Genomic DNA, 18,073 nt, shown 5'->3' with positions numbered 1-18,073 from the left:
CAAAATTTGGGAACAGAATAGTTTTGGGCTATGCCTGTTGTTCTTTTCCGATCATATTCATATGATTTGTGATTGTATCTGATAAAGTTTTAGTTTTAGTTTTACTTTTAAAGAATAAAGAGTTGACGAGGGAAACTCACAATTCAATTCAATTTCAATTTATTAATGTCAACAAAAAATTAATATACAATTCATACTTACAAACATAGAATACAAATTCTTTATAAAAAATAATGAATATAAAATATCATATTAAATAATATTGTTGCATCCCTCTTTAAGCAAAGCTTGTGATGAGGGATGGTGTATCTCTAGAATGTTGGATAGCATAAGATACTAATATACATCGTAATATTAATAACATAATTAGATTTTATAATTTTACATTACAATATCAAGAAAAAAGAAAAAAGAAAATTCCACTCTCTTATGCTATTTTCATACAAATGTTGCTCTTGTAATCAGTATAGGCCTAATTGAGATTCAACTATATGTTCTACATCAAAGATAAAGATCACCAATATTTAAAAATAAAACAACAAATTCTCTTCTGCTCTGTTATACTAAGTAAGATATGTATTTTAAGAATAGAATTGAGATTTACAAACAGATTTGAGAAATAAATCAAAATTAGTCTTCATTTTGTCTCCCTAATAAGTAGTGTCGAAGATACTGTCTAAAAGTTTTGAAAGTGAAAGAATAATAACAAATTGGTATACATTGGGATGCTCCAGAAACTTCAAGCAACAGACGGTTTAAAAGTCTAGGACCATAATACGCTGCATGAGCACTGGCAGCCGCTGTTCTACAAGGTGGTTCTAGCAAAAATCTCTCAGATTGTCTACGAGTAACATAGCCGCCATGAGGGGCTACAGGGAATCTATTGGGCCACGAATAGACAAAACTAGCTAGGTCAAGATCATACAAGTGCTCAATACTGAGAACATTAAATTCTTTATAGAGCAAATTTGTTGGATATCTAACCGGTTTTTTCAAGCATATTTTAATAATTTTCTTATACAATACTATAAGAGGCTTAAGAACGGTAACACCACAACCACCCCAGCCAATTATACCATATCGCACAACTGACTGCACAAGCGCAAAGAAAACCATTTTAATTTGCTCAACTGTAAAAATATTTCTCAGTTGAACAAACTTATACAGCGTCTTCCTCAACCTAGAACATAAATATGAAATATGGTCTCTCCATTTCAAATGCTTATCAATGATTATTCCCAAGTATTTGGTGCTGTTCTTAAATATTATTATAGGACATAGACAACTATTATCATCGCATCCAGTTTCATGAAAAGCCAAACTCCCCTGGTTATCTGGCTGACCTGCTGAGGTCAAAGAAAATGACACTGCAGTAGTTTTTGCTATATTCAAACTAACTAAGTTGAAATCTAACCAGTTTTTTATAACTTTCAAACCCTCATTAGCTCTACAAAAAACATCATCCCATTTTGATGCACAGAAAATAGCAACAGTGTCGTCAGCAAAAGAAAACAAAGAACAGCTCTCAAGCTCTATCTTGAGTAAGTCATTAATGTAAATCAAAAATAATATTGGACCCAGAACTGTTCCCTGTGGCACACCCATCGTAATTTCTAATTCTGAGCTCATTATACCATCAACACTAACCACCTGTGATCTACAACTGAGATAGCTTTTGAAGAAACCCAATGCAACACCTCTAATTCCAATACCTTCTAACTTTCTAAATAAAATATTGTGGTCCACTGTATCAAAAGCCTTCTGGAGATCTAAAAACACAGCTATACATTTTTCTTCCCTGTCCAGTGTTTCAATAATTCTCTTAGTAACATTATATACAGCATCAGAAGTACTTACACCCTTACGAAAACCAAATTGGCAATTAGATAAAATTTCATATTTTTCCAAGAATTCGACCAAACGAGTCTTAACACATTTCTCAATCACCTTTGACAAACATGAAAGCAGAGAAATTGGGCGATAGTTCCCTGGATCACTTTTGTTACCATTCTTATGCAAAGGAATAACAGTGGCCTTTTTCAACTCGTCGGGGAAAACACCATTCAAAAAGCATAAATTTATTACATGAGCCAGAGGAACTGAAATTATGCGAGAATTTGAACTCAGACATTTAGAAAAAATTCCATCAAATCCTGGTGCTACCCCTTTCTTCAAGTTTTTAATACACATATCAATTTCCTCTGCTATGACAGGAAAAAAGAAAAACGAATTACAAAACAATCTATTAGTTTTTTCCCTAAAAATCTTGTCCTTTACCTTAGTAATTTTTTCAGAAATTCTTCTACCAACACTCACAAAATGTTCATTAAGCTCCTCTGCTATTTCATTTACTTGATAAGATCTCAAAATGCGATTATCCTTGGTAACCAACTCTTTAATAGAACAATTAGTTTTACAAGGGGTATCTGTTGCTTCATTCACAACCTTCCATACAGCCCTTAGATTATTTCCACATTCAACTAATTTATTCTTGAAATACTGTTCCTTTAGAGTTCGCAATGCCGACTTCAGTGTTCGATTATATGATTTAAAACAATCCATCAGCTGTACATTAAATGGTTGTTTACGAACCTTAAGAGACATTTTGTCTCTTCGCCTCATACATCGAAGAATACCATTAGTCACCCAAGGTTTGATTTTCTTTGTATTATTACTAATCCTTCTCCTAACAGTTTTTGCAGAGTCAAATAATGAACGAAGTCTATCATAAAACAAAGAGAAAGCTAGTCTGGGATCGTTCTCCTGAAGAACATCGTTCCATGTTTCTGTTTTAATTTTTGATTGAAAAACATCTTCATTAAATAATAAAGCCTGAACATCCTGGGAATCAGATTCAACATCTCTGCCATATGACAACCGGCTCTTACGTTCTACACAACACATAACTGCATTGTGATCTGTGATTGCACAATTATATATAGCTGATTTGAATAGACAATGCTTACTTTTCAAAAAGATCTGATCGATACACGATTCACTTAAAACAGTACATCTAGTACTGCCATAGAGATAATTTATAAAGCCATATTCAAGAAGATTATCCAAAAATCTATTACCCACAAGAGACAAATTTTTATCAAGAATATCAATATTAGAGTCACCAACAATTAACCTATTTTCGAAATGTGCTGTCTCATTCAGAAAAGTCTCTAGAGCATCCACAAAACACGCTACATCAGTTTCTGGTGACCTATATAAAGCTGTGCAATAAAACTCCAATTCATCATACACTAATTTGAAATTCAAAACATTGGCATAATCTATATCTACTTCCAAAATATTATAATTAAGTTCATTCTTTATGTATACTACAATGCCATCACATTTATTAAATTTTGTTGGCTTTATGATTTTGTTATAGCCAGAGATATCAAATCCAGTTATATCGTGTGTGAGCCAAGACTCAGTTAATACTATAATATCAAACGCGACATCAAGACCAGACAACAAAATACACAATTCATCAAAATTTTTCCTTATACTCCTAATATTTAAATGAAAAAGTTTTAAATTCGAATCATTGCAAAAAAAAACTTTCACTTCGTTCAAATCACATAGATTAATTGATTCATTACTATTCATATTTTCTAAGTCATCAAGTAAATCACAAATATCCATTACAAACTTATAGAAATAAAAGGTTGAGTTACCAGTGATTTATGATTACCTTACAGCTTTGAAATATCGCTTTCATTTTTTATCACCACCACACTCTTGCTCGCTTCATCCTTTTTCACTAGAACGTTGCTGTCCCGAATCCATACAAAATCATATTTCTTTTCCATTGCGCATTTTTTAACTTCTCGGAAAAGTTGCATGACCGATGGCGAATGATGTTGGAAAGCGAGCACCCTGCTCTCAGGAAGAGCCTGCGAAATGCATTTCGATGATATTCCCGGGCCTCTATTATCTTTAATAGCAGATGATCTGAAACTGGAATGCCAAGCTTCCTTGTCTTGTCGACGCAGAAAACGAAACACAATAGGCCTAATACTGCCCTTGACTCTCGACGGCAGTCTATGTGCAGTACTCAGGCTTTGGGCCGTTATATCACTATTGATTACCGAAGAAATGCTATTGAAAATGTGGAAGACAGACTCATTAGGCGTCTCGGTGATCCCTGTTACGACCAAATTTTCTCTACGAGAATACTCTTGCATATTACAAACTTCAGTTTTCAATTTTTCATTTTCAGCCTTCAATACACTAATTTCACTCTTAAGATTTTGCATTTCCTTTTTATACAAAATGATTTCTTTTTTAAAGTCGTCAAATTCGTTTGATATAAATTCCATAGAGTCTTTTATTGAATTGAAGTCTTCTTTGAAAGAGGGAGAAATCTCTGAGTGTATCATCTGTTTCACAATAAGTGCGATAGCTTGAAGGTCGGCAGGAGAGAGAGCGCCTGACGCTGTAGTAGAATGAGAGGCACTATGAATAGTTGAATGACCGGCCTTATCTTCTGACCTATTTACGGCAGTTCCCGACTTGCATGAAATGCACTTCCATTTACATTTACTTTCATTAGACATTTTACGAAAGTTTTGTTCCTTTATAAGTTGACACAAGAAATGAAACTCATTTTTACAAGATGAACACAATAACAGGTCCTGTTCAGAAATTTCACTTTCACATTTATCACAATACATTCTGAAAGAATCAATAAAAACAATCAAAGAAACACGGAGCAAACAACGATAGATGCTACTCGTTCAACAGTCAGAGACACACTGAATGCTCTTTAACAAAGCTCTTTAACAAACAGCTCTTTAACAAAGAAAACGATTTTACATACCGACTGCGTTTTAATCACCATGACAGTGCTGCCACCATAGTTGTTCAAACACATAAATAATTTTGACATTACAATAGAAATAATACAAAATATAGTTTTACATGAATTATTATATTCCAACACTCCTCCCTTAATGTCAAAATGTTTTAACAAAAAATCAGTTTACATCTAAAATGTTATTTCTTAAATGATAATAAAGATTTTAATCAGAATTACTTGTTAGAAAGTCATCACTTGTATTACTTTTTTTACATAGTCACCAACATATCTTTAAACTTCGAAAATTTGTTACTCAATAATGGTTTAGTAAATATGTCAGCTAGCTGTTTTTCTGAACAAGAATATTTAATTTCAAACATGCCATTATGAAATTGTTCGCTTACAAAATGGTACCTGACATCAATGTGTTTACTTTTCCTGTTCATTTGACCTGATTTAATTAGCTTGATAGCACTTTGATTGTCCACATTAAGTACTGTATTTATAGTTTTGTTAGTCAATTCTGAAAGAATAGTCTTCAAATATTTTAATTCTTTACAACAGTCTGCAGCAGAAATATACTCAGCTTCTGCTGTGGATAAGGCAATAATTGGTTGCTTTCTAGAGCTCCAAATAATTGGTGCTCCTCCCAACAATATAACATACCCACTTGTGCTTTTTCTATCATTTAGATCACCAGCATAATCTGAATCACAATATGCTTCAACTTTCAATACATTTGACTTACAACTGGGAAAAAATAAACCAACATCTTTTGATCCATTTAGATATCTTAGGGTTCTCTTAACATTTTGTACATCTTTAGCACAAGGGTTATCTAAGTACCGGCTTTCATAGTTGACTGCAAAAGACATGTCAGGTCTTGTTTTGTTAGTTGAGTATAGCAAACTACCTACCGCCTCTCTATAGGGAAAATCTATTCTTAGCTTTTCAATTTGGTCATTTTTTACTATGGGTGTATTTTGATATTTACTGCCAGTCATACTAAAATTTTCAATAACTTTCTTAGAATAGCTTGTCTGTGTTACAAAAATGCCTTCTTTGTTTTGTCTTATTTCCAAACCTAAATAACTAGCTGAATTCTCATTTACTGTCATTTCAAAATTTTTCATTAATTTTTCCAATAGATTATTTATTTTAGTTTCATTCTTGCTCATCAAAATTCCATCATCTACATGTATGGCTAAATAAAGTTCATTTGAACTGTCTTTGAAAATGCATTGATCAGATTTTAGTTGATGTAAACCTTCTTGCTTTAGAAAAGATGTTAGTTTTTTGTTCCATTGAGAAGGGGCTTGTTTTAATCCATGAAGAGCTTTCTTCAATCTACATACCTTTCCTTCTTCATCACCAAATCCTTCTGGAATTCTCATAAAAATTTCATCATCTAATTCCCCATACAAAAAAGCAGTTTTTACATCAAATGTTTGGATTTTCAAATTATCCTGTGCTGCAATTGAAAACAAAATTCTTAATGATGCATTGTCTACAACAGGACTAAAAGTATCTTTAAAATCGATTGAACCTCCTTTCTGTTGACATCCTCTAACAACTAACCTAGCCTTGTATATCCCATTATCTTTTACTTTGAATACCTACTTGTTAAAATTCCCTTTCCTGTAGTTTCTTTTTCATCAACAATACTCCAAGTATTATTCTTTTCCAAAGATACTTTCTCTTTATTTATTGCTTCCTTCCATTTTTCTCTGTCCTCACTCTCCATGCATTCCATAAATGTTAACATTACTTGTCCATCATTGTATCTAGCAGGTAGTCTTATATTATTTCTTGGTCTCAAACTATAATGTTGATTAACTTCTTCTAATTGATCCTCATTCACCATCTCTGCTTCTTGTTCTCTTTCATTCATCTCATTCCTGATCTCTGCTTCTTGTTCTCTTTCATTCATCATCTCTACTTCTTGTTCTCTTCCATTCATCATCTCTGCTTCTTGTTCTCTTTCATTCATTATCTCTGCTTCTTGTACATTTTCTTGTTCTCTCTGATTTTCTAAATCATTTGTATTTTGTCTACATTCTACAAGCATTTCATTTTGGTCTTTTACAGTTTCATTTGAATAGAACATTTTTTTCTTCTTTTTCATTAAACAAAACATCTCTCGAGATAAAAATCTTTCTTTTTACTGGATCCCATAATTTATAACCATTTGGGGCATATCCTACAAAAACTGCCTCATTGCTACGGCTGTCAAGTTTTTTAAGTGGATCTAATACTTTTGAATGTACTTTAGAACCAAATATGTTTAATTTACTCAAATCCGGTTTTCTACCATACCATTTTTCAGCAGGTGTTGTATCAAAACTAACAGTTGGACTACGATTTATAAGATAGGCAGATGTTAATACAGCCTCTCCCCACATACTTTTGGATTAAATTTGAGTCAAAAATTAATGCTCTTGCTTTTTCCATTAATGTTCTGTTCATTCGTTCAGCAGTTCCATTTAGTTGGGGTGAATAGGGTATAGTATAATCTAGCACGATTCCCCGTGATTTACACCAATTTTTCAAGCAATTAGATACATATTCCCCACCATTATCACATCTGATTTTAGCAACTTTGAGATTGAAATGAGCTTCAGCTTCATATACATATTCTTTCAAATAAGTAGCAGTTTCATTCTTAGATCTTAACAAAATAGACTTTACAAAAATGACTGAAATCATCAACACATGTCAAAAAATAATTTTTACCATCATGAGTTTGTTTACCATCAATAGGACCACATAAATCTGAATGAATTACTTGCAAAAAAATTGATGCTCTATTTCTTATGGAATTGAAAGGTTTTCTTACTTGTTTGGCTTTTGGACAAATATTACAAAATTCCTCTTCACAAATATTCAATACATTTGATGGAATTCCTACTGAAATTTTGGATAATTTTTCAAGATTCTTGAAACTAATATGACCTAATTTCCTATGCCAATTCATTGCTTCTGAATGATTTGAGAAACTGGATTCAGAACCTTTGTCAATCTTCTTAGAAATATGATTCACTATAGCCTTGTCATGATTACCTATTTTACTGGCATATTCTGCAATAGTTACATTATTTTTAATTTCTTCTTTTAATTGAACTTCATATAAACCTTGCTTATTTTTATTCCCTTCCAAAATAACAATTTCGTTTTTCATGATTTTGACTTTACTTTTAGTAAACAAAACTTCTCCACCATTTTCGGTAATTGCATTTACTGAAATTAAATTATTAGTGAGATCTGGGACATATGTAACATTTTTAAGTATACACTGTTCTGAGTTTACAACTCGTGAAGCTAATGCTACCATACTTTGATCTTTCTTGGCAACAGATATCGTTTGTTTACATGTTTTTACATTATCTAAAATACTGACATCATTAGTCATGTGGTTTGGTGTACAACCACTATCTATGATAAATACTTTTATTGGAGACATCCTGACCCTCAGTTGCTTTTAGGCTATGACTTATTGAACTATTTACTTGAAATAGAAAAGATGTTTTACTTTGAGCCTTATTACGAAAGTAACAGTCTTTTTCATTGTGATTAGTTTTTTTACAGATTTTACATGACTTGTTATCACTAGACTTATTGTTTTTCAAAAAACAATCCTTTTCATAATGATTTGACTTTTTGCAATAAGTACAAAATTTTTGTTTAGACCTGTTATTTGGGCAGTTATTATGAATGTGTCCATATTCATTACAGGAGTAGCATTTTGTTGTCTTACTATTGGAAGTAGAAGCCTTGATCTTACCTCGTTCTTGTCTTACTGTTTTAAACGCCAGAGATTCGCTCTCACCTGACCATTTAATTTCTTCTTGGAGAAGTCTAGCCTTTAGATTATCCAAAGTCTTCTCCGTGTTTACTGTAGAATCCCACGCACTTGAAAAATGTTTATACTGTTCTGGGAGTACCCTCAGTATTTTAGTAATCACCATTGTTTCATCGATTTTCTGGTCAAGTCTGTTCAATTTGTATGCGATGTTTTGAATGTATGTTAGGTTGCCCATCATGTCTTTATCTGTAGAGAACTTGCATGTATAAAAGTCTTCAAGAAGAGCAAAAGTGACGACTGCGTTTTAATCACCATGACAGTGCTGCCACCATAGTTGTTCAAACACATAAATAATTTTGACATTACAATAGAAATAATACAAAATATAGTTTTACATGAATTATTATATTCCAACAGTATCAACAAATAGATAAGAAAAATAATTAAAACAAGTTATGGAATTGAATGTATAACTAAATTTCCTTCTACTCCACTTTCTTTTGATATTATAAATCGCGTTCAAATCAATTGTTATTATTTCGTGTAGCGCAACTCTTAGATCATCATGAAACACAGGAAAATACTAATATGCTCTAAAGAGAAAGGTTCAGATGTCATAAGATAGTAGAAAAGGTTTCATATAACTTTGTAACATTTATATAACGTGGCAGTTTGCAAAGAATTAGCAGACTAGCATCATTTTTGCATTAGACTTGAGGCAACGTTTTTTGAATCTTACAATAATCCATATAATGTTTTATGTGTAAATTTATTCACTACTACCGTACTTGTCTTCCAAGCTCGTTTTAAAATCATGTACGCAATTCACTGATAAGAAGGATTTTTTTATTGACGATTGATAAGGAAAACGAAATTTGTACAGGGATTCTACTATCTGTTACTGCGGAAAAATATGTTTCGCAAGATACTAGAGTGAGAAGCCTCTAGCTGATCTTTGCCGTTGATACTTAAACTGTTGTTACTACTGCTACTTCGTGAAAGAGAGTGGCTGCTTTGTTTGCTATTGACATTCGTTTCAAAATTTCTTTCAATATCATTGATCATCTTCACTAGCTCAGCCATTTCTTCTTCTTTTCTGGTGAGTTGTTCGTCCTGTAAATGGATGATTATTATGAATACTATACCAAAATAATGGCATCTTGAAGACTATTAAAACTTAGTGATAGATAAAAATATAATAAATGCAAACAACCCTACAAATTTGAAACCGCCCAAGAAGAAACTCTTGCGGTTGATGACGGATTTTTTTATATATTTGATATTTTTTTATTTATTGTCATGTGTAAGATAATGTACAAACAATTTCATGAATCAATTTCCAACTTTTATTAATGGGAAATTGTATATGGAAAATATTGATAATTCAGCTTTTCCAAATTTTTGAGGAAATAGATAGCAATAGATACAAGTGTATGATTAAATAAAATATTGTCATAGGTACTTTATCAAAAATAATATAAAACATATCATCATGAGACTTCTCCATGAGTAAGTAATGAATGATCCATGAAGTAGTCTGAGCGCAAATATAAAAATCGAGTTTATACTTATAGCTTGACACCTCTTGCCTATGTCCGAAGTCCTCTGAGTTGATTTGATGGTGGTGGAGATGGAAGTTATTGTATAATGTTTTTGTCTTTAAGAAAAATTCTCAAAATATGCTTTTGCTGAAAAAACATTGTATTTTACAAAATTTCTGGAGAATATTAAATTTCCTCTAGTATTTTTTGTAAATAGATCTTCTCAAGATTAGACTTGACTAAATGCTGGCCTTGATTTGCATATGATCTAAATGGGTTATAGCCTAGGATGGCAGAATTGATAGAGCGTCAAACTTTGGCCAAAAGAATAAAAAATAAATTAGGCTACTATAAAAGCTAAAATATTTTGTGCAAAAATTACTTTTGTAGTAGATATGGAAACATAACGATTTGTGAATAATTGTAATTATTGGCTCCATTGACCCAGACCCAGGTAGGCTACTATAAAAGGATTAAGGAGGTTGCATTGAAAAAACAAAATTAATCATTTCTAGAACCTTTAAGCTGTAGAAGTTGGGAAAAATCACTCAGATTTACGTTTGCACTTGAAAAATGACTCTGAAGAGTTTAAATACTGCATGTTGTACAGTATGTTAAATGGAGTAAAAACAATATGATAACAATTAACCTAATTCATTTGAATTCAATAACAAGCTTAGCATAGCTGCCTCGCTGGTACAGTAAACAGTACCTATGTATATAGAATAAAACTGTATTACATAAAAATAACTGAGTTCTACATAAATGTCTAAGCGACCATCACTAAACTCTTCTTTCTCATTCAACTCTCACCTGTTGTGAGTCTTCCAGGGTGGATGTCGACCCATTTGTCCGTCCCAAGTCCAAGTATGCCTGCTTGAGGTGAGCTTGGCGCTTCTCGAGCTCAGTCTCCAAAGCCCTCACTTGGGCTTTTAGAGTAACATTCTCTCTATTTGAACTGTCAAGCCTCTCTTCAAGTCTCATGTAGTCTTCTCTCACAGCATCCATATCTTCTTCCAGTTTGACATATTTTTTAGTGATGTTACTCAACTGAAAAATATAATATGATTTATTTTAATTCAGATAAAACCTTTATCAATTACCGATGAATCTCAATTTGATATTCTATCAATTCATTATATGTATCTTTCAGAACTTTATCAAAAACCCATATTTACACAGGTTATCAATATTTTCAAATTGAAAACCAAAGCCCATGGCACTCTTGCTTAGTGTAGGCTACGTTGAATATAATATATGCTTAACGCCCATTACAAACATTTGTTTTGATACTCTGTGTATGGTAGCCGGTACTTTGAAATATTATTCTAGAAAATTGTAGTGTTACCTATATCACTTCTCATTAGGTTATTATATATCTGAAGTCTCACATATTCTATGAACTATAAAGCATTATCTTCACCCAATTATCTTTTATAATTTCTAACAAATAATCAAAGTTAGTAGTCTACAAAAATAGCTTGTAGATATTAAATTTAATCTCGTCAATCGTATATATATCATCGGCAAAATCTGCTCAAACGAAGAGTTAATCTTCTAGTATAGAAATGAGTTGACTTAATTAAAATCAGAACAATTAGGTGTAGGCTACTGTACTGAATTGTTGGAATATAAAAAAAGAGCTTGTAAATATGAAATCAGCTTTTTTAGAATCATACAATAAATGTGACAGTTATTAATAATCTCACTTAGATGCTATTCATGTTTATTCTTTTGAAAATTCAATTCTAAGATAAATGTTGTTCTCTTATCTCTTTTTTTTCAGTCAGTAGCTATTTAAGAAGGATAATCCTAATACTAACTCTAGAAAGTAGAATATATTTTTCTTGATAGCTTATTTACATATTATTTTTGTAAAAGATTAATACACGTATTAAACATTTACCTCATTTCTTAAAGAAGCTTGTTCTTTTTGCTCTATCGACTCTCGATCACAGCCGAACGCGATTGTATGTAGAGATGGGTTTGAGTCCAGTGTACTAAGTCTTCTGTCTTTTTCTCGGAGAGCCTGAATTGGAAAAAAATATTTTTCATCAAACTGTGAAAATAGACTGTTTTTATATGAAAATGGACACTTTTCAACTTCTAGAGACTAGAGCCTAACTTAACATTCTCTTTTCGAGATGATAATTGTGATTATATTGTTGATTAAGAATGTTCAACTTCGATCGGTTAATTTTTGTGCATGCTCAGAGTCAAACAATCAGTGTAGGATGTATTATTGTTTTCACTATTAGATAAAAAAGAACATTCTTCAGAGCCTGACAATACAGATTTGTAGGCTATAACTTATATTTTTACAGCTTATATTCATATATAACTCAATCATTCAGCTCGTATATTTTTCCACTTACATTCCCGAGACTTTGGAAAATACGTATAGTCGAGATAGGGGAAATAGTGGTCATAATGAATAGAAGTCTATTTTCAAATGGTTTTGATAAAATGATGATGCCCACTCACATTCTAGACTTGTGCAAGTGTTATAAATATATAAGGAGGATGATTATAATTTTGGAAATTTATTGAAATCCATTCATATTATAATAATTGAATTCATAATTTTAATTTAATCAGGTATTCTGTGGACTGAATGGTTGTACAGGGTTCATCAAGGGAAACGGACGTTTGTTAAGTTGATATTTTGCATCTGGTAGGGATTGGAGAGGTGTGCCGAGGCCAACACGTCACTCATCTGACCTTTGAATAATATGCTTGTTAATTATTGTTCAGTTGCCATCATGCCCCTGTCCCTGTAGAACGTAGAGCATTGTGTATGTATGGCAGTTTTGTGCTGAGTGGTGAATAACTTCAAAGCATATTTCTTCGAAGGTTTAACGTACCGGTACCTCGGCATTGAGATATTCCGAGCCAAAACACCATAAGGATGGTGTTTGCCCTTCGTAGTGGAGGTAGCACAGTTTGAACTTCGGAGAACATGATCAATCGTCAATTATTGGAGAGAGTGGAAGCTAACTTCAGAGATCGTCTTCACATTTTTGTCAGCGTGAAAATGCACATCATCTCAATGATATTATTTTTCGTACATTGGCCAGTGAAAAGCTATTATACGCTATAATCTAATCTATTCTAGGATAGTCAATCATGTTATATAAAAAAATAGAAGAGTGTTGGCCATTTAAAAAACATCCTTTCCCGTGGCGGACTCTTAATTGGGGAGGCACAATAAAATTCTTTACTTACCTTTTGCAAATTGTCAATATGATCTTGCAAGTATGATTTTTCTCTCTCTAGTTCTGTTCTTATTTGTTCAATCTTATCTTGATGTTCAAGTTGTAAAAGTTCAACGGCTCTCCCCGAATGGATCAGCAACTCTTCTTTCTCCGATAGATCTTTTCTCAATGAATCCAACTCGAACTGCAATAATTGGAAAAAAATGAGTCTGTATTGCCTATTTGAAAACATTGCTTCCATTGAAAGTGTTCTAACCTACAACGATTTAAGCTGTTAAGTTTCATTTTGTCAATCTTTGAAGTATGAGCTCTAAAAAAGCAATATTTCACCAGGGTTTCCATGATTTCAAGGGTATGACTTATAAAATAATATGTAGGCCTACAAGATGTATTCTTCAAAATATTCCCTAATAAAGCAGTCAGTTATTACTTGATTTGCCTCCACTGAATTTCCGCATAATTGATTGAGTTAAACACATTATTTAAAAACTGTTTAAATTATCAGTTTTGGAAAGAAAATAGTAAATTTTGCTGTATAAATTGATATTCATATAATTAATTATATGAGTCAGTCTTTGATCGAAGTTGATCCATCAACCATGTTTGAAGATGCAATGTATTTTTAACATTAAAAACTTGATAACTATGATATAATAGTAATTAGTACTTTTTTACAAAAATAATTAGCCTAAGTATAATAATTTTTGATGATTGATTGATTTACGGTGCTGAAATTCATGATTCTTGAAAAACTGTTATTGCAAAAATGAATACAATTTTTCATTCCCATATTATTCATATAAGCTGAATATATTCACATATGATACATAAACCAATTCGTACCTATTGTCATATTTGATGAATGAATAGATAAATGATACTCGTTTGGCTTTTTGATGGTGGGAAGTCTCTTATTGGAAGGACTCATCCAGGCTAATATAATTTACCGTATGTTAATCTGCACTAGAAACAAAAAAGATGTGGAATTTCTCCATATTGAGGTGGAATGAAAGAGATGTTGTCAGTTCCACATGATTTATTTGAGCCAAAATATAATTTCAATGCACTTGAGTCATCATCAGTGGTCTTTGTTTGTTGGACGTTTTTGGTTAGTAGGTAAGTCGATTATATATTAACTTGAGAGTCAAAGTTTACTGCTACTCTTCAATCATATAATTATCATTTATGCTAAGAAATCGAATTCTGTTACATGCTTACACTCAACTCAAGATTTTTATTGAATATTTCTTCAATGTCCTTGACACCCTTAAGCTGTTCCTGTCGTTCTTCAATAAAGTAGATTCTCAGTTTCAAATTGAAATTTTCCTTTTTCAACTCGGCCATTTGTTCTTCATAATCCTTTAGTGTTCGAGAGCGTCCAGGGGAAAGGGTGAGATCAGTGCTTGCAGAAGAGCAAACTTCAATATTGAGGAAACTTTATTAGATTAACAATAACATTGTTTTCTAATGATAGTCCAAAGAAAATCATTATTTTATTCATTACTGATATTAGGAAAGAACAATTCTAATTGCGCTTTAGAATGAACTACTGTACTACCTTCTCCTACGAAACTATTGAAATCAAGACAAGAAGTAAAAAAGATCAATATATAATTGAGCTTATAATAATCTTAATAAAAGCTAATAGTGCTCCAATGCAGTCGATGTGTACCTACATTATATTTTTTTGAATGAATGACATTCAAATACACAAAAATAATTTCGCAAGACCCATTTATAAACAATATAAGCTACAGTATTATGTTATCTTAGACTTTGTATTGAAACAAAGTACCGTACATTTTTTTTGGCATCATAGCCGAAACATGTCGTAAATAAACAAGTTTAAAAATGGTACTTAGATTTTTTCCATTCCTACTTATATATTTTTTAAAAATCTTTATGATCTTACTTTTAATTAATTTAACTATAGCTCTGATGATTATTTTTAGCAAAGTTAATCCATTATGACAGAACTGGTAAAGAAATATTCTCCAATCTGTTAGGTACAGTATATCTATTAGATAATCAATAATTTTACCATATCTAATAATAGTACAGAGATATTTATCATATTATTACCATTCATGGCTGATATAGTTGTGCTTTTGATTGAACTGGTAACACCTTATATTCACTATTTTACGGAAATATAAATATAAGGACGAGAAGTAGAATAGATCATTAAGGCAAAACAGGTAATGAAATATTTTACAATCTGAAATGGTAGGTGTGCACCTCAAGATTATACATGGACAAATTATTATTTGTGATTTTTTACTATACTTATAGACAAATAATAAAATTCTAAATTCACGTTCAGACCAGAGTTATCAACTGAGATTTTAATAAATTTCGGCAATTTTTTGTCAATTTCTTAAAAAGTAGCCTATTGTAAGGAGCAACATTTAACTTCTTTTCTACAGAAGAAATTGTCAACTTCTTTAAAGACACCAATTTGTGAAAAACTTTGTTGGCAAGATGACAACTCTGATTGTAGCCTAATCATGGCAATATATTTGCTTCATGTTATAACTTACCGTACCAATCAGTAAACTAAGAAATTCAGATATTTCTGTTACGGTACCGTACAGTGCCGTACCTACCGTGTATATATGCCTATTTAAGATTTTGAGTATAGTTGGGAAGGTGGTCAGAGATTAATTATAATAAAGTAACAACCAAAAGCGGTATCTTGATTCTATTGATAAATCTGTGATTTCACAATCTAGTCTTTCATTCAGTAACTTACCATATTTATTTATTTCATTCATTTTCTTGTATAGTGCAGTATCCTATTAACCTAAAAAATTATTAATATTTATTTTGTTTAAGAATCAAAATAAGATGTGTTTTGAAGTTGAGAATTGTAGGAGTGTCAAATTCTAAAAAAACTTTTCCCTAAATCTACAAAGAAAACATTTTAAATACCTATTACCCTATCATTAATTTTATAGGATATAATAGCATAGCCACCTCTAATACAAGGCCACGGCCTATCATATTGCAACGTCGCAGCGTAGTCCTAGAATCTAATACATGATTGGTGAAAAAGATTTAAAGAAATAAAAGCTGATCTTTTTCACCAATCATGTATTAGATTATAGGCCTACACTGCGATGTTGCAATATCGTAGGCCGGGGCCTTGTATTAGAGGTGGCTATGATAATAGTCATATCAAGTAGAAAAATGAAGCATTTATCAGTAAGCCAATAGGCTACCTACGTTTAATTGAACTCCTATAATTTTTTATATAAAAGTAAGTTTGATATTGCCGTTACCGTATTTACTTGCTGTTCTATTAATTATTGTTTTATATTTTGCCGTATTTGTAGGCTAATTTATTTTGTAGGTAATGATTATTCTTATATTTAAATACGGTGCTGTATTTTGAAGAATACAGCATATTTCTTGAGAGTATTGAATTTCAATATTAATATTAAAACTTGCCTGAGCTTTCGCCATCCATTATAAATCAATTGCACTTAATGAGATGCTTATATTATGACAGTAAATATATTTTTCTTATCAGGTTAAACCTGTGGCTGAGTAATATTCACAGTATAGTAAACAGAAATTTCAAAGTGACAAAATAGTAATGCAATCAGAGAATTTTGGTTGGAATTTATAATAAGAGATCAGCTGGTTATTTGAAAGCAGATTAAATTAATGTAGTACTGCATAGTTACGCTGATCAATTTAGGCTATGGTATAATCCAAAGACCTTAAAGAGATATCTTTAGGTCTTTGGTATAATCAGGACCTCCTATATACTCGTATACGGTAATAAATTATATTCTCAGAGTCATAATATGTATGGAAACGCTTTAATAAGTTGGAAACTGTTTTATAGTATGTGTAAATAAGTTGAGACTTGGCCCTCCATCCGAAGAAATTACAAGGTTGCCAAATCATGTAAAATTGCAACTTTCTCAAATTACCAATTCAACGTCGGAATTGGATGTAGAATATCATCCCCGATATCCTAGTAGTTCTAAAAAAGATTCAAGGTTGAAGGATTAAAAGAAATTTAACTTTTATGATAAAATTGGAAACAACGCGAAGATTTGTTTTTCTTTTGAATATCACTTCTCTTAGAATCATGGGGCGTCGTAATGCGTAATAATTTCAAATCAAATTAAATTAAGGGGAGAATATCTCCTTTCTATTGGCCTCTGAATCATTTTTATCTGACCTATAGTTATTTTACTATATCACGTATCTATATTACGTTACGTTACGTTACACGTTACTATATTTACGTATCATTATTTGTTCTATTTAAAATATTGAATAATCATTTAGACGTTCCGAATATTATCGAACTCTTTATTATCTTTGTTCCGTTAAATAGACCTAGATTAAATATGTTTTTTGCTTTGGATAGAATATACACTGTACATCATGCAAATTGCTTCTTACAAAAAACTGTTAGATTGTACAATTCTTTTAATACGATTCTAGATATATTCGCTGATAATTTGCGCAATTTTAGTGAACAATGTTATCAAGCTCTTAAATTATTAATGCTTAATCAATTTTCAGACCATAAAAATTTTAATTTCAAATTCTTCTTCTTAAAATAGGCTTGCTACCTATTCTCTTTTTTCAATTAGCCTTCTTTTTTTCTTCAGTCTTTTTTCTATTTTCTATTGTGTCTTGTGTTATTTCCTATTTATAATCTTTCTTTCAAACTATTATTGCTTTTTTCGTTTTTTTT

General features: G+C 31.5%; 1 protein-coding gene across 2 annotated transcripts; it reads right to left on the bottom strand.

Annotated features, from left to right (window-relative positions):
- Positions 1-9,421: 9,421 nt before the first annotated feature.
- LOC111049942 (CDK5 regulatory subunit-associated protein 2) lies at positions 9,422-17,187 on the bottom strand. Of its 2 annotated transcripts, XM_022336144.2 has the most exons (6): positions 16,804-17,185; positions 14,572-14,771; positions 13,364-13,537; positions 12,045-12,167; positions 10,952-11,188; positions 9,422-9,710 (listed from the first exon to the last, which is right to left on the bottom strand). In XM_022336144.2, exons 1-6 carry the CDS (start codon positions 16,820-16,822, stop codon positions 9,489-9,491), a joined length of 975 nt encoding a protein of 324 aa, XP_022191836.1. In that variant the 5' UTR covers positions 16,823-17,185; the 3' UTR covers positions 9,422-9,488. The 2 variants fall into 2 exon arrangements, with proteins under 2 accessions (XP_022191836.1, XP_039277172.1); XM_039421238.1 differs by lacking the exon at positions 14,572-14,771 and having other exon boundaries at positions 16,804-17,187.
- Positions 17,188-18,073: the final 886 nt, after the last annotated feature.

This window comes from Nilaparvata lugens, chromosome 2 (assembly GCF_014356525.2).
Source record: "Nilaparvata lugens isolate BPH chromosome 2, ASM1435652v1, whole genome shotgun sequence".
Taxonomy (NCBI): Eukaryota; Metazoa; Arthropoda; class Insecta; order Hemiptera; family Delphacidae; genus Nilaparvata; species Nilaparvata lugens.
This window is presented reverse-complemented; position numbering and strand designations above follow the sequence as displayed.